The sequence below is a fragment of the Heptranchias perlo genome, chromosome 16, assembly GCF_035084215.1.
Source record: "Heptranchias perlo isolate sHepPer1 chromosome 16, sHepPer1.hap1, whole genome shotgun sequence".
In the NCBI taxonomy this organism is placed as follows: Eukaryota; Metazoa; Chordata; class Chondrichthyes; order Hexanchiformes; family Hexanchidae; genus Heptranchias; species Heptranchias perlo.
The window spans coordinates 49,365,771-49,389,198 of NC_090340.1; the positions used below are offsets into that span (position 1 = coordinate 49,365,771).

Below are 23,428 nucleotides of genomic sequence, written 5' to 3' on the forward strand. Positions count from 1 at the left end.
TAAATTATCAGGGAAAATAAAAAGAAATAATAAAGTATTCTACAGAAACATAAATAATAAAAGAAAAATCAAGATAGGGATAGGGACACTAAGGGATGTATACAATAAACTCACAGGTAATGACAGCGAAATGGCAGAAATAGTAAATAATTACTTCGCCTCAGTATTTACCAGGGAAACTAACATGGTGGGCATGATATTAGAAGAAGAGATCAAAAAGATATAAAGACACTTAGGATAGAAAGGGGGGGGGGGATAATTGATAAACTAATCAAACTTAGAGAGGATAAAACCCCTGGTCCGGATGGATTACATCCGCGCATTTAAATGAAGTTAAGAAAGAGATAGCTGAGGCACTATTACATATATATAAAAATTCATTAGAAAAGGGAATAGTGCCAGAGGACTGGCAGACAGCTAATGTGATTCCTGTATTTAAAAAGGGAGATAGAACAAGTCCAGAGATCTATAGACCAATTAGTTGAACGTCGGTGGTAGGAAAGATAATTGAATCTTTACTCAAAGATATAATAGAAAGACATCTAGAAACCAAAATATAATAAAGAATAGTCAGCATGGATTTCAAAAGGAAAGGTCATGCTTGACCAACTTTATTGAATTCTTTGAAGAAGTAACAGAAAGAGTAGATAAGGATAAAGCAGAAGATGTAATATATTTGGATTTTCAAAAGGCCTTTCACATGGTACCGCATAGTAGACTCATGACTAAGGTCAGAGCATGTGGAGTCAGGGGACAGTTAGCAGAATGGATAACAAGCTGGCTACAAATCAGAAAACATAGAGTAGAGGTTAAAGGTAGTTACTCAGACTGGCAAAAGGTGGGAAGTGGTGTTCTACAAGGATCGGTGCTGGGATCACTGTTGTTCACCATTTACATTAACGATTTGGACTCGGGAATCAGAAGTATAATTTCAAAATTTGCGGATGACACCAAATTGGGGGGGGGGTGGGGTAGAGTTAATACTGAGGAGGACTGCGACAAAATACAGGAAGACATTAATAAACTTGCAGAACGGGCGTGTAATTGGCAAATTAATTTCAATATAGATAAGTGTGAGGTATTACATTTTGGTAGGAAGAATAAGGGGGCCACATACTGCTTGGATAATAAGTCTAAATGGGTTAGAGGAGCAGAGAGATCTGGGGGTACAGATACATAAATCGCTAAAAGTAGTGAAGCGGGTTAATAAGGCCATAAAAAAAGCAAACCAAGCACTGGGGTTCATTTCTGGAGGGATAAAATTGAAAAGCAGAGAAGTTATGTTAAATTTGTATAGAACCTTGGTTAGACCACACTTGGAGTATTGTGAACAGTTCTGGTCTCCATATTAGAAAAAGGCTATAGAGGCACTGGAGAAGGTGCAAAAAAGATTTACTAGGATGATACCAGAACTGAGAGGTTATACCTATCAGGAAAGACTGAGCAGGCTGGGGCTCTTTTCTCTAGGAAAGAGAAAACCGAGGGGTGACCTGATAGAGGGCTTTAAGATTATGAAAGGGTTTGATAGGGTAGACGTAGAGATGTTGTTTCCACTTGCGGGGGAGACCAGAACTAGGGGCCATAAATATAAGATAGTCACTAATAAATCCAATAGGGAATTCATTAGAAACTTTTTTACCCAGAGAGTGGTTAGAATGTGGAACTCGCTACCAGAAGGAGTAGTTGAGGCAACTAGCATAGAAGCATTTAAGGGGAAGCTAGATAAACACGAGGGAGATAGGAATAGAAAGATATGCTGATAGGGTTAGATGAAGTAGGGAAGGAGAAGGCTCGGGTGGAGCATAAACACCGGCATGGTCCTGTTGGGCTGAATGGCATGTTTCTGTGCTGTTTATTCTGTAATTCTATGAAAGTATGCAGGAGCAAGACTCTGAACATCACACTTCGATACAGATGCAAAATAACCTTAAAATGCTTGGTGCTACTGAGCTGCAACCTAAAACTACATTTATTTATACCAATTAGACTCTTGGGCCTTGAAAGGACAGCTGCACCTTAGCACCAGAATGATACATTGTGCATTATTCCTGTCCTTATAAAACATTGGATCAACTAATCTATCATAAGCAACGCCACAGGCATTCAGTTAGTACACAAATAACAGTCTAGCACTCATTCATCACTCTTCAGATGTCGCACTAAAAATCTTCTAAAAAATCTTATTGACCTGGAATTTAGAATCAATTTCAATTGTCCTCTGGTTGACCTCAGCAGGTTCTAAGTGGCTGAATTTGCTTAGAGCATATCAGGCCAGGTTAGCAGCTAAACATCTCAGCTATACTTCAAAACAGAGATCACTTGTGAGCAATACTATAGGTGATCCACTAGAAGCATAAAATGTATCCATGTTTGGAGCCAAAGCCCAAAAGTCTTATACTGTAACAGGTATAGCATTATAATGAAAAATGTTACATTAAGGCCTGTGGTGTGTCATTTCTTTTAAGGCATGATAAGCACCTTACAGGGCTGCAGCAAATCATAGGGCAGCTGGCCAATAAGCATTGAAATTAGTACATTTTCAGAATCTAGTAAGTTCCAGTGGCCCACAATGGCAAAATGTTTTAAAGTTAATGTAATAATAACTGTGATATAGCAGATACCTCTAGTTTTAAATTCTGATCACCTCAAACATGTAGTGTGGTCTTATTCTAATGTATTGTAAATTAAAATCAATAAACACACAGCATTGCCCTTGAACCTCAGGGTTAATGTTGCTTGCTTCTAAAAAATAAACAAATGTAGTGCTTGTTTCATCAGGGAAAGGAACTTAAATCAGATAACTGTCATCCATACGTTTACATTTCAGCCTGGTTTAGTGTGACAAGGACACGGACACAACTTCAAAGCAACTAATCATCTAGCGGGAATGAAGGTGACCTCCTGGGCATTCTAGCACAGCATAAAGTATAAGAAAATGTCTGTTCTAATGCTCATCCACATTGTTAATAACCTGCAGAGCAGCGAATTTAACATACATAACCTTCTGAATACTATGTCTAACCATATAGAATCATCACTACAGGTTTTTAGTTATTTTTAATATATAATGCTGCTATGTACAACACATTGGATTAGACAGAAACATTAATATAACTAGATTCATGTAAGTTAAGACTTTAATAGTTATGTTGGTGTTTAGTGACTCAAGCCAGGAACCATTTTAGCAGACAAGCCAACAAATGTGATTTTTTGAGACATAATCAGATTTAAAATATTTTCACAAAACGCTTCTCCCAATTTTTAAATATAGTTAATATTTTATTAATTGGCATCCTAATTTCATTAGTAAAAATGAGTGTCAAGTCAAACTTTTACATTATATACAGGGAGCCAAAAAAGTATTAAATGTACTAAACAAATAATGTATTACTGCTACCGCACAACGCGAGGACTCATTATTCATGTGAGCGATGATGCTGACTGTTGGCATTCTATTCCACTAAGGGTTTGGGGCAGGGGAGAAAATCATCCTTGCCAGTCTGTATGGCTCAGCTGTTCACTGGATAAAGTCACTGAATCATCATGGGAGTCTGTTTGTAAAATAAGTTATACACAGCTCCGATCCTTGAGAGAATTGGAGCCTTTGGCTGGGCTCTGCATTTTGGATGTTCATTCTGCTTTACACACTTCTTGCTTGCAACAAACTTTCTAATGTCTCTCAAATTACAGTTGACTTTAATTAAGACCTTTACAGCTCATTTTATGAATACGAAATGCAAGGAAAATATACCTGTTTCTATTTCAATCACAGAAAAAAAGTATGGAGTGGTCACTGGCCTCCTTAAATCTAGTGTGTTGATGCCATAGTTTATTTCTAGTGCTGTATGGTTTTGAATGCTGGACTTATTAAATTCCTTTTGTAGCTTTCTCAACATGAGGTGCAACTTTTTGTGTTATACAGTTCTAAAAAAAATGTTTTGTCAGTTCTACTATAAAACAGAATCAGAAATGTTTAAATCACAACATTGGAATACAGACCATTGTGTACTTAAGAAAAATAATTAACCATACTTGCTTTATTATTAGTTATTCTAACTGGAACAGGGGTACATCCAACAGCTCAAGCGGCGGATGTCCAATGTGCTGTGGTACTGAGACAATGCAAGCCAGGAAAACCCTATTTCATTCTCTGGCCTGTGCCAAGTTAGGTGATCTCTACTGAGTGCGATGAGGAGGCACATTTCATCTAAATGTTGCTGGGTTAAGGATAGGAAAAATATATCAGTCAGGGTCCCTGCTTCTGATCCCTATCCAGTGAACTCTACTGCAAATTACTGGAGTGAAATTCAACTTCAGTGGGGGCGCAAAAGGATGGTAGTGAGTCGGCCGCCTGGTATACACCCCGCCCGATTGAAGTTAATGGAAAGTAAATCCGGCAGGGATGTATAATGAGTAGTTGATTTGCTATCACCTGTTTTGCAACCCTGCTGAAGTTGGATTTCACCCCCTACATATCAAAAGGAGGGCAGGATTGGGCTTGGGTGTGATGCTGTCTTAAAGGCAAATAGCCTGTTGCCACTCCATGCTCAGACATTAGGAATAACCATTTTAACAAGGTAGCAGAGGGCTGCTAGTTGCTGTGAAATCACAACCCAGCAATAGGCATTATCTTCAAGAGGAGGGGAGATGAAACACATTAATAACTTGACACATTCTGATTTGAATGTCTAGCTGTGAGGCTGATTCATTGTTTCATAAATGTAAACATAAAAGAGCATAGAATAAAGAAAAGGCCATGTGACTCATTAGGCACATTCCTTCCAGATACCGTGCATCGGTCACTTTCATGGTCTCTATTTGCTTTACCTCAAAAAAATTCCCCAAATTTGCTCGCTACATCCCACCCAAAAGTAAATCAAGAAAAGCTCTGGAATATCTAGCACTATACCCTATATTATTAATTTTTCACTAATTATTGTACTTGGAACATTTCCATTATTACAGTAGTGCAGGAACCATCATATTTCCACATAGAATTCAATTGTCACTATCTGTATTTGCACTTATAACATTCAAACCCGTTAATAACCAAATATTCATTCATCTCTTTTCGAATAGTTAAATGAGCTAGCATTAACTGCCTAACCTGGGAGTCTGTTCCAAATATATACAAATCTGTGGGAGAGGGGACAATTCTCTCTAATTCAAGTCTTTTTGCAAGAATATAAATATATTTTCTAATGGACAGATCAAGGAAGAACAAAAGAGTGGGGAGCAGATCAGGATAACATAACCAGCATTATTAAAATCTATTTATCTCATATATTTAGAAAGCCAGAGAGGGATCTGTACTGGGGCCTCAGCTTTTCACCATATAGGTCATAGGTATGTACACAAGTCTTTGAAGGTGGCAGGATGAGTTGAGAAGGCTGTTAAAAAGGCATACAGGATCCCAGGCATAGAGTACAAAAGTAAGGAGGTTATGCTAAACCTTTGTAAAACACTGATTAGACCCCAGCTGGAATATTGTGGCCAATTCTGGGCACGATACTTTAGAAAGGATGTCAAGGCCTTAGAGAGGGTGCAGGAGAGATTTATTAGAATGGTACCAGGGATGAGGGACTTCAGTTATGTGGAGAGACTAGACAAACTGGGGTTGTTCTCCTTAGAGCAGAGATCATGAAGGGTTTTGATACAGTAAATAAGGAGAAACTATTTCCAGTGGCAGAAGGGTTGGAAATGAGACGACACAAATTTAAAGTAATTGGCAAAAGAACCAGTGAGACATGAGGACATTTTTTTTACATAGTGAGTTATGATGATCTGGAATATACTGCCTGAAAGGGTGGTGGAAACAGATTCAACAATAACTTTCAAAAGAGAACTGGATAAATACTTGATTGCTCGGCTATGGGTGAGTGGGACAGATTGGATAGCTCTTTCAGAGCCAGCACAGGCACGATGGGTCAAAAGGGTGTAAGGATGAACCCAGCAACTATAGGCCAGTCAATTTAACCTTAGTGGTGGGGGAAACTTTTAGAAACGATAATCCGGGACAGAATTAACAGTCACTTGGACAAGGGTGGTTTGATTAGGGAAAGCTAGCATGGATTTGTTAAAAGCAAATTGTGTTGAACTAACCTGATAGTTTTTTGATGAGATAACAGAGAGGGTAGACGAGGGCAATGCAGTTGATGTGGTGTATATGGACTTTCAAAAGGCGATTGATAAAATGCCACACGGTAGGCTTATCATCAAGATTGCGGCCCATGGAATAAAGGGGACAGGAGCAACATGGATACAGAATTGGCTAAGGGACAGGAAGCAGAGACTAGTGGTGAACGGTTGTTTTTCGGACTGGAGGGAAGTGTACAGTGATGTTCCCCAGGGGTCAGTGCTGGGATCACTGCTTTTCTTGATATATATTAATGACTTGGATGTTGGGTGTACAGGGCACAATTTAAAAATTTGCAGATGACTTGGAAGGGTAGTAAACAGTGAGGAGGATAGTGATAGACTTCAAGAGGATATAGACAGGCTGGTGGCATGGGCAGACACGTGGCAGATGAAATTTAACACAGAAAAATGCGAAGTGATACATTTCAGTAGGAAGAATGAGGAGAAGCAATATAAACTAAAAGCACAACTCTAAAAGGGGTATATGTGCACAAATCATTGATGGTGGCAGGGCAGGTTGAGAAAGTGTTTAAAAAAGCATTCGGGATCCTGGGCTTTATAAATAGAGGCATAGAGTACAAAAGTATGAAAGTCATGATGAACCTTTATAAAATACTGGTTCGGCCACAACTGAAGTATTGGGCTTGATATTAGCACCCGCTATCGGGTGCGTTTCTGGCGGGGGGGGCTCCGAAAATCGGGGAATCCCGGAGCGGGTCTGGAGCTCGCCTCCAACCCGCCCACTTCCGGGTTCCCCACAGACGCGCTGACGTGCGCGCACATCCCCCGCATGTGGGACTCCCGCAGGCAATTACAGCCGGCGGGGTGCCACTTAAAAGTATTTATTCTGGTATTTCAGGTCGTAAACAGGTATTTTACATGGGGTGGGATTTTACAAACAACTGGGACTGTTTCCTGTACTGGGGGAAACACTCCCAGTTCAAATGAACGTGTTGCAGCCATCAGCCTGTGGCAGCTGCAATGGTCCATTTGACGGGGTGGGGGGGGGGGGGTGGGGGGGTGGGGGGAGACCTTCACTCATTGCAGGAGGCCACTCTGTCACTTTGGACAAAGTTTGGCCTCCACCACCCTCCTCCTAACAATAAAATTCACCAACTTGCACACTTACCTCGGGGTCCAGACACATGTACCTACCTTGCGGACCCCCTCAGATGTACATCTTCCGGATGGGGGCCGCCGTAGCTGCAGTCATGACCTCCTCGGAGAGCGAACAGCATCACCAGCCTCGTCGTCCACCTCCTTGTGGAGCTCCACAACAGAGTGCTGTGACACATCCACCTGCACAGCAGGAGGGAGGGCAAAGGCAGAGAGAGATGCGTCGCAGAGGGCACTATCCTCGCCATAGGGTCCACAGACCGAGGCTCAGCTTCCTGGACCTCTCTGAGCAGCAGTGCACATGGAGGCTCAGAGTCACTCGACATGTAGTCGTGGACATCTGCAGCCTCCTTCATGACGAGCTGCTCCCGGCTGGCCCGAGCACCATCTTCTTACCTGTCGCTGTCAACAACTTCTCCTCCGCATCATTCCAGGGTGCCACCGGGGACATCGCCGACGTCTCTCAGTCGTCTGCACAAAAGAGCCCTGCAAATACACCTACACCCACTCTGCAGTGACACAATGGGTGGCATCAGGTGTGGGTCTTCATTGTGATCCTCAGGAAAGAGCATTATTGCACAAACCAGACAAGATGTGCAAAGACGTGGCAGTAGTGGTGCCAATATAATATGTGATGTGAGTTGATCAGAAATTAAATATAAGTAAAAACCATGACAAACCCTCAAACACCCTTGTGCATCCCCTTCATGCTCACAACACGTTTGCCTACTGCACATATGTGATGCATGCCCTGTGTCTGCAGCACAGGTAGTGGCAGGTTGAGTGAGGCTGACCGTGAAAGAGATGCATGAGAGGGTGAGTATGAGATAGAGCCATGAGATTGTATGAGGATTGGGTTGAGTGGTAGTGGCGGGATGAGTACTGGCGAGGTGAGTAAGTGCAGTTAAGATAAGGATGAGCTTTGAGTGGGTGTGAGGGGTGATGTGACAGAGTAGTGTTGGCAGTGCAGGAGATGTGGGGTGGGGACGGTGATGTGGCAGATGGAGTGTAGGGGAATAAGTGTACTCACTTCGGCTGATCTACTTAGGTCATTGCAGCGCCTCCTGTACTATATGCAGGTGGGCGATATGTTGGTGGTGCAGATGACCTCCTCTGCCACCTTGAGCCAGGCCTTCCTGGTGGCAGAGGCAGGCCGCTTCCTCCCGCCCGCCGGGGGTGAAGATCTCTGTCCTCCCCCTCCTCCTCACCCCATCCAACGATACCTGGAGTGAGGCATCATTAAACCTGGGAGCAGCCTTCCCCCTGGGCTGCTCCATGCTGTACTTTTTCCGATTTCTTGCAGCATCGATCAGTGGAGGACTGCCCCTTTAAATAGAGCTCCTCCAGCTGACAGACCTCACTGCGCATGCGCAGTCCGCCCAACACGCAGCTCAGCAGCGGGGAACCCAGAAGACCAGGTAAGTGGATCCAATTTAAGGAAGGGCAGGTGACAGAAGTGTTAGTGAGGGATCACTTTGGGACCAGTGATCATAATTCCATTAGTTTTAAGATAGCTATGGAGAATGATAGGTCTGGCCCAAAAGTTAAAATTCTAAATTGGGGAAAGGCCAATTTTGATGGTATTAGACAGGAACTTTCAGAAGTTGATTGGGAGAGTCTGTTGGCAGGCAAAGGGACGTCTGGTAAGTGGGAGGCTTTCAAAAGTGTGTTAACCAGGGTTCAGGGTAAGCACATTCCTTATAAAGTGAAGGGCAAGGCTGGTAGAAGTAGGGAACCTTGGATGACTCGGGAGATTGAGGCCCTAGTCAAAAAGAAGAAGGAGGCATATGACATGCATAGGCAGCTGGGATCAAGTGGATCCCTTGAAGAGTATAGAGATTGCCGGAGTAGAGTTAAGAGAGAAATCAGGAGGGCAAAAAGGGGACATGAGATTGCTTTGGCAGATAAGGCAAAGGAGAATCCAAAGAGCTTCTACAAATACATAAAGGGCAAAAGAGTAACTAGGGAGAGAGTAGGGCCTCTTAAGGATCAACAAGGTCATCTATGTGCGGAACCACAAGAGATGGGTGAGATCCTGAATGAATATTTCACATCGGTATTTACGGTTGAGAAAGGCATGGATGTTAGGGAACTTGGGGAAATAAATAGTGATGTCTTGAGGAGTGTACATATTACAGAGAGGGAGGTGCTGGACGTCTTAACGCGCATCAAGGTAGATAAATCTCCGGGACCTGATGAAATGTATCCAGGACGTTATGGGAGGGTAGGGAGGAAATTGCGGGTCCCCTAGCAAAGATTTTTGAATCATCGACAGCTACAGGTGAGGTGCCTGAAGATTGGAGGGTAGCAAATGTTGTGCCTTTGTTTAAGAAGGGCGGCAGGGAAAAGCCTGGGAACTACAGACCGGTGAGCCTGACATCTGTAGTGGGTAAGTTGTTAGAGGGTATTCTGAGAGACAGGATCTACAGGCATTTGGAGAGGCAGGGACTGATTAGGAACAGTCAGCATGGTTTTATGAGAGGAAAATCATGTCTCACGAATTTGATTGAGTTTTTTGAAGGGGTAACCAAGAAGATAGATGAGGGCTGTGCAGTAGACGTGGTCTACATGGACTTTAGCAAAGCGTTTGACAAGGTACCGCATGGCAGGTTGTTACATAAGGTTAAATTTCACGGGATCAAAGGTGAGGTAGCCAATTGGATACAAAATTGGCTTGACGACAGAAGACAGAGGGTGGTTGTAGAGGGTTGTTTTTCAAACTGTGACCAGCGGTGTGCCTCAGGAATCGGTGCTGGCTCTGCTGTTGTTTGTTATTTATATTAATGATTTGGATGAGAATTTAAGAGGCACGGTTAGTAAGTTTGCAGATGACACCAAGATTGGTGGCATTGTGGACAGTGAAGAAGGTTATCTAGGATTGCAACGGGATCTTGATAAATTGGGCCAGTGGGCCGATGAATGGCAGATGGAGTTTAATTTAGATAAATGTGAGGTGATGCATTTTGGTAGATCGAATCGGGCCAGGACCTACTCCGTTAATGGTAGGGCGTTGGGGAGAGTTATAGAACAAAGAGATCTGGGAGTACAGATTCATAGCTCCTTGAAAGTGGAGTCACAGGTGGATAGGGTGGTGAAGAAGGCATTCAGCATGCTTGGTTTCATTGGTCAGAACATTGAATATAGGAGTTGGGATGTTTTGTTGAAGTTGTACAGGACATTAGTAAGGCCACACTTGGAATACTGTGTACAGTTCTGGTCACCCTATTATCGAAAGGATATTATTAAACTAGAAAGAGTGCAGAAAAGATTTACTAGGATGCTACCGGGACTTGATGGTTTGACTTATAGGGAGAGGTTGGATAGACTTGGACTTTTTTCCCTGGAGAGTAGGAGGTTAAGCGGTGATCTTATAGAAGTCTATAAAATAATGAGGGGCATAGATAAGGTAGATAGTCAAAATCTTTTCCCAAAGGTAGGGGAGTCTATAACGAGGGGGCATAGATTTAAGGTGAGAGGGGAGAGATACAAAAGGGTCCAGAGGGGCAATTTTTTCACTCAAAGGGTGGTGAGTGTCTGGAACGAGCTGCCAGAGGCAGTAGTAGAGGCGGGTACAATTTTGTCTTTTAAAACGCATTTGGATAGTTACATGGGTAAGATGGGTATAGAGGGATATGGGCCAAGTGCAGGCCATTGGGACTAGCTTAGTGGTATAAACTGGGCGACATGGACATGTTGGGCCGAAGGGCCTGTTTCCATGTTGTAAACTTCTATGACTCTATGACTCTAGCCTGCGATCGCGCGCGGGGCAGACTGATTTCAACAGGCGCGTTACCCACGCGCCCAATAGACTCCACGCCGCGAACCCGCCGCCCTGGTAATATCGAGCCCATTGTGTCCAGTTCTGGGCACCACACTTCAGGAAAGATGTAAAGGCCTTAGAAAGGGTGCAGAAATGTTTACTAGAATGATTCCAGAGATGAGGGGCTTTAGTTACGTGGATAGACTTGGCGAAGCTGGGGTTGTTCTCCTTGGAACAGAGATGGTTGCGAGGAGATTTGATAGAGGTATTCAAAATCATGAAGGGTCTAGACAGAGTAGATAGAGAGAAACTGTTCCCATTGGTAGAAGGGTCAAGGACCAGAGGACATAGATTTAAGGTGATTTGCAAAAGAACCAAAGGTGACATGAGGAAACATTTTTTTTTACACAGTAAGCGGTTAGGATCTGGAATGCAATGCCCAATGCTGGGGGGGGGTGAGGCAGATTCAATCATGGCCTTCAAAAGGGAACTAGATAAGTACTTGAAATGAAAAAACTTGCAGGGCTACGGGGAAAGGGCGGGGGAGTGGGAATAGCTGGATTGCTCTTGCATAGAGCCAGGCCAGACTCGATGGGCCGAATGGCCTCCTTCCGTGCTGTAACTTTTCGATGATTCTATTCTGTGCTGTATGATTCTATGATATATATTAATGACTTGGATCAAGGAATACATTTGCATATCCATGTTTGCAGATGACATTAAGTTAGGAAGAGCAGCAAGGTGCATAGATGGGAGCAGGAAATTATAAAGGGACGTAGACAGACTAAGTGAGTGGGTAAAACTATGGAATATGGAGTTTAACGTGGGGAAGTGTGAGGTCATCCAGTTTGGATTCGAGAAAGACAAATTGGAATATTTTCTCAATGGTGAGAGACTGGGAGCTGTGGAGGAGCAAAGGGATTTAGGTGTCCTGTACACCAATCACTAAAATGTAGTGCACAGGTACAAAAAGTAATTTAAAAAACCTAATGGAATGTTGGTCTTTATCTCAAGAGTGTTGGAATACAAAAGTGAGGAAGTGATGCTTCAGTGTTAAAAAAACCTTGGTCAGACCCTATCTGGAGTACTGCGTTCAGTTTTAGGCGCGGAACCTCAGGAAATATATATTGGCCTTGGAGGGGCTAGTGTAGATTCATCAGAATTATACCAGAATTTAAAAGGGTTTAATTGTGAGGCTAGGTTGCATAAACTTGGTTTTGTATTCCCTTGAATTTAGACAGTTGAGGGGTGATCTAGTCAAGGTTTAAAATGATCAAGGAATTTGATAGGGTAGATTCATAGAAACTGTTTACTCTGGTGGGGGAATCCAAAACAAGGTGGTATAATCTTAAAATTAGAGCTAGCCTATTTACGATTGATGATATTATGAAGCACACCAAGAGTAGTGAAAATCTGGACCTTTGCCCCCAAAAAGTTATGGATGCTGGGTCAATTGAAATTTTCAATTCGGAGATTGATATATTTTTGTTAGGTAAGGCTATCAAAGGATATGGAGCAAAGGTGGGTAAATGGAGTTGAGGTACAGATCAGCCACGATCTAACTCAATAGTGGAACAGGCTCGAGGGGCCGAATGGCCTACTCCTGTTCCTATGATGGAGCTAGATTGAACAAAAGTTACACAAGTTATTAAACTACAAACAGTTGGTGGAATTGTATTTGTTCAAAAGTAGCAGTGTTCCAACCTCCAGCACTGACATACCTCACTTGGATGTGTTCAAAAATTGTCAAAAAATTATGAATTAAAAAAAATCCCAACTGCATGAAGCAAACCACTGGAAATGTAAAACGCATTCTCTGCTACATTATAGCTCTTGCTAGAGCACATGTATTAGACACGGACACTGTATTTTTACAAAGGTTATGGCTCAAAGGGGTTAAATGTTAGACACTGGGCGCATTATAAATCAAAGGATTATAGCTGCTTCCATTTTACCTGGACTATATGATATAGTCATTGTTCTAAGGTAATCTAACACATGCTGATACTTATGGAATAATGGCAAATTATGGGAATGGCAGGATAAGAGGCAAGAGGGGAAAAAAGTAACGTTTGCTTCAAATGGAAAATATATTAATTACACGGCACTAACAATTCATCATTATTCAAAGAAATAAATAGCTGTTGCATGTTAACTCTTCATCAGTGGGTATTAAACATATGTGAATAGCTGTACTTCATAAAAATGCAATGATTTAAATATGGGCATTTTTAAATCACAGTAAGATAGGATACTTAAACCATCTTCAGTTTAAAATATTTGACCAAAATCTGTCCAATGTCAAATTTGTACAACTAAAAGGAAGCGCTCTTCATAGGTCAATCCTAACTAAATTTTTTGTTACTTCCCTTTTTCTAATGTTTCTCCACATTACTTCTTTACTGTGAGTGACCGATTCTCGGGTCTCTGCCAGTAATGCTACAAAAATGGCCTCTGGGTGGCACACGAGCATTGTACGGCAGGCTCACCCTTTCATTTTCCCTCCTCCCTCAAGGGACATTTCTCACTTCTGCTCACAGCCTTTGTAGACTACTACTCTCAGATCAAAAACTTATTGTGTGCAGCATATTAATATTAATACCTTAACAGAAAAATGTATAAAGCCTAATGGCAAGTGCAATGTATTTTATCTGATTTAGTAGAAAGGATTTCCATTTAATTACTTTCCTTAACTAGATACGATTGCTTTCTCTCATCCATTGTAGGCATATTAAATTCTGCAATTCTATTAGAATATTGTTTTATATTTATTTAATCTTGATCACTTTATTCTAACAATCATTAAAAAAATTGACACCAAAATTTACATTAGTACCCGGGCGACATACATATAGCATCAAACAATAATATTGTTTGATGCTATATGTATGTCGCCCGGGTACTAATGTAAAGTGTGTGAAACTGATAAGATATACTGCAGTTTCAGGGCATTTCTGTGTTATGATTGTTTACTCATCTATTCTTCTGCCTGAAATAACATCAAAGAAAAACTACTTTCCCTCTCTTTTTCCTGCACGTTTCCCCTGCCCCATCTCCTTTCCTAAAAGCACTGACTTCTAGCTGGTGTATGGTAGCATCTGTAAGTAGTTGCCCTCCAATACTCCCCGCCTGCTCTCCCCCACCATCCTTCCAAGAGCCGAGACTGTGTTGTCAGGTTATTTTACCCATGGGGCATCAAAGCAAAATGACCCTGCCTGTACCAGACATCCACACACATGCACTTCCAGGGGCATTAACCCTCGCAAATTTCCCTTTTCCAACCTAAGGGTGCTGAGGCCAGCTGTAGCACCCCTACCCTTGCTGAGATCAATGAACTCGGCAAGGAACAGGTATCAATTTTTTTTTTTATTCGTTCACGGGATGTGGGCGTCGCTGGCAAGGCCGGCATTTATTGCCCATCCCTAATTGCCCTTGAGAAGGTGGTGGTGAGCCGCCTTCTTGAACCGCTGCAGTCCGTGTGGTGACGGTTCTCCCACAGTGCTGTTAGGAAGGGAGTTCCAGGATTTTGACCCAGCGACAATGAAGGAACGGCGATATATTTCCAAGTCGGGATGGTGTGTGACTTGGAGGGGAACGTGCAGGTGGTGTTGTTCCCATGCGCCTGCTGCCCCTGTCCTTCTAGGTGGTAGAGGTCGCGGGTTTGGGAGGTGCTGTCGAAGAAGCCTTGGCGAGTTGCTGCAGTGCATCCTGTGGATGGTGCACACTGCAGCCACAGTGCGCCGGTGGTGAAGGGAGTGAATGTTTAGGGTGGTGGATGGGGTGCCAATCAAGCGGGCTGCTTTATCTTGGATGGTGTCGAGCTTCTTGAGTGTTGTTGGAGCTGCACTCATCCAGGCAAGTGGAGAGTATTCCATCACACTCCTGACTTGTGCCTTGTATATGGTGGAAAGGCTTTGGGGAATCAGGAGGTGAGTCACTCGCCGCAGAATACCCAGCCTCTGACCTGCTCTCGTAGCCACAGTATTTATATGGCTGGTCCAGTTAAGTTTCTGGTCAATGGTGACCCCCAGGATGTTGATGGTGGGGGATTCGGCGATGGTAATGCCGTTGAATGTCAAGGGGAGGTGGTTAGACTCTCTCTTGTTGGAGATGGTCATTGCCTGGCACTTATCTGGCGCGAATGTTACTTGCCACTTATCAGCCCAAGCCTGGATGTTGTCCAGGTCTTGCTGCATGCGGGCTCGGACTGCTTCATTATCTGAGGGGTTGCAAATGGAACTGAACACTGTGCAGTCATCAGCGAACATCCCCATTTCTGACCTTATGATGGAGGGAAGGTCATTGATGAAGCAGCTGAAGATGGTTGGGCCGAGGACACTGCCCTGAGGAACTCCTGCAGCAATGCTCTGGGGCTGAGATGCTTGGCCTCCAACAACCACTACCATCTTCCTTTGTGCTAGGTATGACTCCAGCCACTGGAGAGTTTTCCCCCTGATTCCCATTGACTTCAATTTTACTAGGGCTCCTTGGTGCCACACTCGGTCAAATGCTGCCTTGATGTCAAGGGCAGTCAATCTCACCTCACCTCTGGAATTCAGCTCTTTTGTCCATGTTTGGACCAAGGCTGTGATGAGGTCTGGAGCCGAGTGGTCCTGGCGGAACCCAAACTGAGCATCGGTGAGCAGGTTATTGGTGAGTAAGTGCCGCTTGATAGCACTGTCGACGACACCTTCCATCACTTTGCTGATGATTGAGAGTAGACTGATGGGGCGGTAATTGGCCGGATTGGATTTGTCCTGCTTTTTGTGGACAGGACATACCTGGGCAATTTTCCACATTGTCAGGTGGATGCCAGTGTTGTAGCTGTACTGGAACAGCTTGGCTAGAGGCGCAGCTAGTTCTGGAGCACAAGTCTTCAGCACTACAGCTGGGATGTTGTCGGGGCCCATAGCCTTTGCTGTATCCAGTGCACTCAGCCGTTTCTTGATATCACGTGGAGTGAATCAAATTGGCCGAAGACTGGCTTCCGTGATGGTGGGGATATCGGGAGGAGGCTGAGATGGATTATCCACTCGGCACTTCTGGCTGAAGATGGTTGCAAATGCTTCAGCCTTGTCTTTTGCACTCACGTGCTGGACTTTCCTGTCCTGAGGAGTCTGGAAAAGTAATTGTAAACTGAAAGATTTGTTCAGGAATAACAAGAGCCAACGATCACAGATATTGCTATGTATAGTTGCTGAACATAACATTTATCACAGATGCAGAAAAAATGCTTCTGCAGAGATGCATACCAATTTTAGATTCTAGTTAGCACTGCAGAGAAAGGCTTCCTCGCCCCCACCCCCCAAAATCAGTTAAAGTAATCCTATTCAATGGTAAAACAGACTGTGAGAAATTCTGAAGAAAGTCTGAGCAGCAAGAATGTAACAAACTTACAAAACAAATTTTATTAGGCGATTGAGAGTACGAATCATTGGGATTTACATCAACAGTCAACTTTTTTCAAATTCAAGTTTGAATTTTACCTTTATGTTGAGAATACAATATACTTTATCCTATAAAAATGCACAAGTGAGGGCTTTCTTTACATTTTACTTTAACCTGTGTATCTGCATAAAATTACGTGAGCATAAACAAGATTATGCTACGGCAAAGTATAAACCTTTAGACAGATTTGCACTGTTATCAGTTTTATAAATCAAGCAGTAAATGAAGGACAAACAAGACAGAAGCAACTCAACAATTTTGCTTTTGGCAAGACAGCGAATACCAAACAAGGACGTGTGTCGGATTTAACCTCATATTCTTCAGACTTATTGGTCTCGATCAGCACAAAATTTAAGGGCTTATTACTGGAAGTTGACTTGTCAGGGTGTTCCAAAACTTACATTGGCAATGAACTCCAATATTTAATAAACGTTAGTAAAATTATAGTTGTGTTGTTCGGAAAAAAACTAAGTTTATTGTAAATCCGTGAGAACACATATGGCAGAATGGGTTGTTCAGTTGTTAAATCAGTGCAGCGTTGTGACAAAGGTTTTAGCACAGTTTCATGGTGGCCGTATGAAATTTTTATACTATATTCACTTGAACTCTGAAAATATCCAGGAGTGCAAGTAACGATTTTGTGTTTCCAGACTTGCATTGGGCCTGGAGAGTGTATTTGGAAATTCAAGGTGATTGGGCGTCACTGGTGGTGGTAGTGATGGGAGCGATTTGTGATGAATCAAGAGCATCATCACACAAGAAAAATACTGGCACAGTATTAAACATATTGGTCTGAGCGTGACTTCTGTAGCGCATTGGCACCAGTTCACTAAATAAACCTTGTGGCAACACTGCATTGTATTTTCATTATGCATCAAATATAATTAGAAGCATTTTATTGGATGAATCATCTTTTAACATTTGCTAATCAAACTGGATTTTAACATACTAATCCAGCATTTTTAGGTGCATATACTGTTCATATTATTTCTATTACATTGCAATTACTAAAATTATATTTCTTTTGAAATTTAATTTTAACAAGATCTTCAAAATGTAAACATTCTCAATGCACTTCATAAAACAATAGTCTAATTAACATTCATGCTGTCTTCAGCTGCACTGGAACCAATCTGCAAAGAAAGAGTGCCTCACTGAACCCAATCTCTTGCTTTTTAATCTAATTCTTTTCTTTAATATATGCAATAAATAGAATGCATTATGAAGAACTGTGGGTTATGATTGATCTCACTTTTGTTGGAAACCATGACTCATTCACAACTTCGCATGTGACTTAGCAGGCAGCCCACTCATTAAAAATAAATAGCACTTGAGTTTCCCATAACGTATTCTATGTATACAAATGGATACGTCAAATTTAAACTCCATTAAGTCAGGGATTGGGTGGCGCAGTGTATTGGAACACTGTGCTTTCATTTTTGGGACTTAGGTGTGAATCTAATCCAGACTGATAGGGAATTCTCTTCGTTCTGCCAGTCACATGAAACTTGCATGTAATATATTTCTATCCAGTTTTTAGTGGGCACAGGAGTGTGGGTGGGCGGGCAACCAACCCAGGCAAGATATGAAGTTTGGTACCTTCAAATCTTTTTTTAAACAAAAGCACTCAAGGAAGAATTTATTTTTCTTTAGCAGTGTCAATTGTCCACTATCAACCGAGGATTGCATTTTCACCTACCTGATTTTATCTTAAGATTCCAATGGTGCACCTAGTAGTAGATTAAAAAACGAAGCAATTCAAAAGCATTTAGTAACAATGAAGCCAATAATTCCAACCCAATAGGAGTTTATGAAAGAAACTCATTTCTATCAAATTTACTGGAATTCTTTCAGGATGTAGCATAATGGTTATAAGGTGGATTTTAGATAAAGAGACTGTATGAGGTGGGTCACAAGAGACTCTCTTAGAATATAAGAGGATGTTGTAAATTGGATAGTAGATTGGTTGAGTAGTAGAAAACAAACAGATCACTTGTAGTAGTTTTAGTGGACAGCTATGACCAAGAGTGTACCTCAGAATTCAGTCCTGAGTCACTGATATCTGTTCTCAACTAGGTTACCATATACATACAGAGCATGTAGATGTCCCCATTGAACTTTGGGTACAATATGGTACTTAGTTAGAATACCATCCTTTCACCTTTAAAACCAGTTTAAACTGAATCTTGACTAATGGAATAAAATCTCTTCTATAGGTTGGCTGTAGGGTTTCATGTGAAATGAGCCTCCGCTCCATTCTTCAAGGATGGAAGCCACAGTGTGAATTGCTTACAATTCAACAGCAAACAGAGGTCATGTGGGTGGTAGGTGTGGAAGTAGAGATTTTCATGCAATAGAAGGTAGACTTCTGAATTTTAGGTTCAGGCAGATTACAGGAAGCTTAAGTCTATGGCTAATAGTGTTTTAAATGGAATAAGGTTTCATTCCCCAATGCTCATACTTGGTCAACATAAAAATTCACAAACTTAAAACGTACATCTAATTTCCCTGCTATTTGAAGGTTATGTCCATATTTGAAAGAACGATGTACATTCAATTAGTGCCTCATTATATCTCTCATACTTCACTTAATGATTTATTGTTGTTATGTAGACAAATGTGGCAACCACTTAGCACACAGCAAGATCCACACACAACAATGAGGTGAATGACCAGTTAATCTGTTTTTGGTTATGTTAACTGGGGAAGGAATGTTGGACACAATACCAGGAGAACTTTTGGGTATTCGCTGAAGCCAGCCATAGGATCTTTAGCATCCTCCAGTCTCCTCTGAAGAGGAGCACCTGATAATGGAGCACTGGAGCTTAGATTATGTGGAGTGGGACTCAAATCAAAAACCTTGCAACTCTGAGGTAGAAGTGATACTGAGCTACGTTTGAAATGAAAGTTCACTGAGCTTAGTGGGTAAAATCTACATTAACAGATAATGGCAAATGCTCTTAAAAGTACACCATCCATGATTTTGGCATCAGACCTCATAATACATATATTTTAAATTTAGCCCTAAAAAAGCTACTCATCAATTTGTTTCCTTAGAAAGCTCCCAGTTGTTTTTTAATTTATTTGAGATGTTGACAATGAAAATCAACGAAGTCTTTGCTGTATTTACAATGCAGAAGTGTTATTTGAAATTCCCTAGTGTGGCAGTGTCCCTAATATTTTTCAGAGAAGTACTAATGTTGCTTATTACAATGCAGCGTGAATAGAGCAATATCACATTCAAGATTTACAGACCTTGTAGCTCTTATTTGTCCTCATGACAATATTCTGTTTACTTGCATGCTTCTGTATGTTTTATTTGTTCTAGAAAAGTAACAGCCAAATCTGTAGAACAGCCACAGTGGTTAACAGTTAATTTTACAGATAATTTTCTGAGGAATGATGTCTCAGTTTATCTAAATCATTCTAAAAATTGTATCTGTGATTACTAATTTCATGTTGCTGGTGTAGTACTTGTAGCCATCAATAGCCATGAAATACTTAAGAAGCAAACTATTTAGTTTGTCTTGAAGTTTATTTTGGTTTTTAAATCCAGCGTATTGTTTTAATTGAGAGCTATGCTGAGGCTAAAACAAACAACTGTCATCCTGGAAAAGCTCAGCAAGTGAGGCAGCATCTTGGAGAAAGAAACAGAGTTAATGTTTCAGGTCGAAGACCTTTTGTCAGAACTGGAAGATGTTGAAGAGTTAAAGTTTTTAAGCAAGTACAGAGCCAGGGAGAGGGGAGGAGGGGGAGTCAAGGAGACTACTGTTTGTACCAACTACAGTGGTACAGGAATGAATAAATGAAAAAGAAAACCACTTTCTGGCCAGTGTGCATTGCAAGTATGTGCATTGCTGGTATTGCATGGATTAGCCACAGAAAATTGACACTGCTGAGGAAATACTGATGTAAATGGATTCCCAATGAAACTTTGACTTTGCTTTGCAAAAGACATTCAACTTAACAAAAAAAATTATCTTTTCCTTTTTTTGGGAACTTCATGCTCATCAAGGTGAGGTATATTAGTGCTGGGGCATTTCAAGTATCAGCACCAAGCTCTTCCAGATCAGCTATTGCAAGGTTAAAATCAGAAAAAAAATTCTCTGTTGTGCCCTGACATGTCCAAACCCCAGTCTATGAAAAGTATTGTATGTTGTACCAGTGAGACATTTTCAATTTCCAATACTGGGTAACCATTGGCCTCTCGGTGTAGAACGTCAACTATGGATTTGTGTTGTGGGCCAATAACCACTAGGAACTGGATTGAAACTGCCCAAACTCATCTTACATAGGACCCTTACTGTCAGCACAGGAAACTTTCATTCCATCAGTCTGGGCTGGACTTCAGCCAAGAGACAAAAGGTTTATGTTTGATTTACATTTTCTGAATTTTAATAGTTCATTTATCTATAAAATAAAAAGTCTTGTATATAGTGCATGTCACACATGAAATGTGTCTGTAGCATGAAAAATCATCCATCACACTTTTCGGATTACCTCAAATTACCATTATCTGTTAAATTATCCATGCTGATTTGATTAAATTTAGACAGGTGGGAAAAGCGATCAATCTTGAATCAGCAATCCACACAATCAAATTGCTCATTTTTTTTCCTGCCAGTCGAGAATCAACTACCGCTAAAATCAATTCGCTCCATTTTTTCTGATTTTCTTCTAATGGCCATGTTGTTGCTAAGGCAGCCAACTATATAAGCTGAAAAAATTAATTTAATGCAACACATTAACAAACAATTCACAATTTTTTTTTTCTAAACTTACCCATGTCATGTTCAAAACCCATCCAGTAAGTTTCTCTCTTTCCTCTCTCCAAAGCCTACTCTCCAGCACCCAGGGACTAGAGTTTGGCTTCTTTCTGCTGGATTTTCGCTCATAATTTTTTTTTTGCCCTCTGTGCACACGTGACCTCAGTATCCAGCTATACCCTAATCTAGCTCATTGTGTATATTTGAATTGATTGGGAGCTCAATGTGCCCCAAAACCACATCTCCTATGACATGATGCAATTCACGTGCATGCACACAGACTCCTCATTCTTCAGTCTGTAAGGACCAGGTTGCTCCAATGGGGCAATAACTTTTCATTTTATTGTTCTTTGCACTTAATGGAACAGTGGAATGATGCTGGTTTCAGCAATGCGCAAAATTACATACTTCTCCAAACCTCTGAGAGACCATCACTCAATTCGATAGCCTCAGGTCGCGAATGGATCAAAACTTACAGTGCAACCTAGGCGACTGTCCACATCTGTTCCCCGGCTCAATAAAATCTGTGGGTGGGGCTGTAATTAGGGGTATCTTCTGTCAAATAAAAATTTATGTTTTGTGACTTTAAAAAAAATCATTACTCCTGCCTGCAATTTACCATCTTCTAAATTTTCATGTTTAGTATGGTCAGGTAATTCTGTGTGTTGTGAGAGGGTTGCGTTATCAGTTTTTGGTTTGGTGGAACAAGGCTTCATCTCACATCTAATAATTTTGGCTCTATTTTTATTCTCTGCTGGTGCAATATCTCTTTTAAAAAAAACATTATTTTCAAAATCAGTGAAATTATAAATGCCCAGTGTAATTTTTTAAGGTGTTCAAAAATTCAAGATTTTTAGAATGTATTTTTTAAAAACAAAATAAGCTTTTCAAAACAACCTGAAGTCCAAGCTGGCATTGAATTATTTGTTGTAATATATTGTGTGTTACATGGTGTAATGCTACTGCTGTTACAAAACAGCTTATCCCCAGAGATTTCCCATGAAAGAATAACTGTGGAATCTGACAAAAAAAATCTCACAGTGGGACAGAGTAATGTGCTCAGAGGAATTGAAGATCACATCCCCCTCTCCTGGTAGAGTGACAGATATAAGTCAAATCTCAGAAACATTTGGAACAATCCATCTAGAGTATGGAGGGAGATGTATTAAAAACCTCATTTCTTTTCATGTTCAAATCACTGACATTCGTTTATCAGTTTCCTAATGCACACAATAAAAGATCTCTATGAAGAGAAGCACAAAAAGATGCTATCATAAAGGAAGACTACAATACTTTTAGCACATTGAGATTTACAAAAATATTACCAGTAGAAAATCCTAAAGGAAGGGAAGACTACCACATTTGTTTTTAGAGCTGTAGAATATAACCACATAAATTAAGTTTGCACGATTATATATTTAATATAGTTCTGTCCCAGGACTACTTTCTAAAAGTATAATTGAACTGATTTTTACTTGCGCAAATATTATAACGTGTCGTAGATATGTGATAGAGAAAGACCAGTATCCTTTCAATACAAGGAAACAGCAGAATCTGTTTACCTTCACAAAATACTTTCATTGCAGCAAGCTGTAATACTTTCCAAATTTAGTATGCAAACAAAATTAATATTTCCATAATTACAATAAACAGCCAGCTGCTGTAGTTTCAGACAGGAAGTTCATTGCCTTACATATGAAAATATTTAAAGACACGCTTGTGTTGTTTATTCCTGAGGCTTCATGAATGTCTTCTTGACTTTACCACCCCTGGTGCTACCTTCTGTTTCTTCACTTGGAAGAGTTGATCGATCTCTCTTTTTGGTAAACTTCCTTTTTATCGTCCCCACTAAGCTCTCATATCTGAAAAAGACAAGGTTTGATATTGCTTCACTGAATGCAAATAATTTGCAATGTTAACTGTTTCACATTATCCACTGATTTGTAATATTATTTTGAAGTATGAATTCTAAAGGAAATTACCATAATTTTGTGCTAAAGTCCACTATATTTACATCCAGAGGTTAAGCCAGTCTTAACTAAAATTTTAAGCACCAGTCCAGGTGCTATGGGATGCAGATACAATAATCCATGGATCAGAATGGTTTCCGTGTTGCTGAGCCTAGGCTGTAAGGCGGCTGTAGAGGGCATATTTGAATAGTGGAGATGTGACAATGGATGAATCTTCTGAATTTTGCTCG

The 23,428-nt window shown here is 41.1% G+C and overlaps 1 protein-coding gene and 1 long non-coding RNA gene across 3 annotated transcripts in view; one reads left to right on the forward strand and one right to left on the reverse strand.

The window, feature by feature from the left end:
- LOC137333768 (uncharacterized) overlaps positions 1 to 23,428 on the forward strand; it is a 67,065-nt gene that overhangs the window by 30,724 nt on the left and 12,913 nt on the right. The window lies entirely within an intron of this gene.
- Positions 16,400 to 23,428, reverse strand: part of mphosph6 (M-phase phosphoprotein 6) — a 46,614-nt gene continuing 39,585 nt past the window's right edge. The window contains exon 5 of the mRNA XM_067998099.1: positions 16,400 to 23,090. Within this exon, the coding sequence (XP_067854200.1) occupies positions 22,955 to 23,090 (136 nt within the window). The 3' untranslated portion in view covers positions 16,400 to 22,954. The remainder of the gene's footprint in view (positions 23,091 to 23,428) is intronic.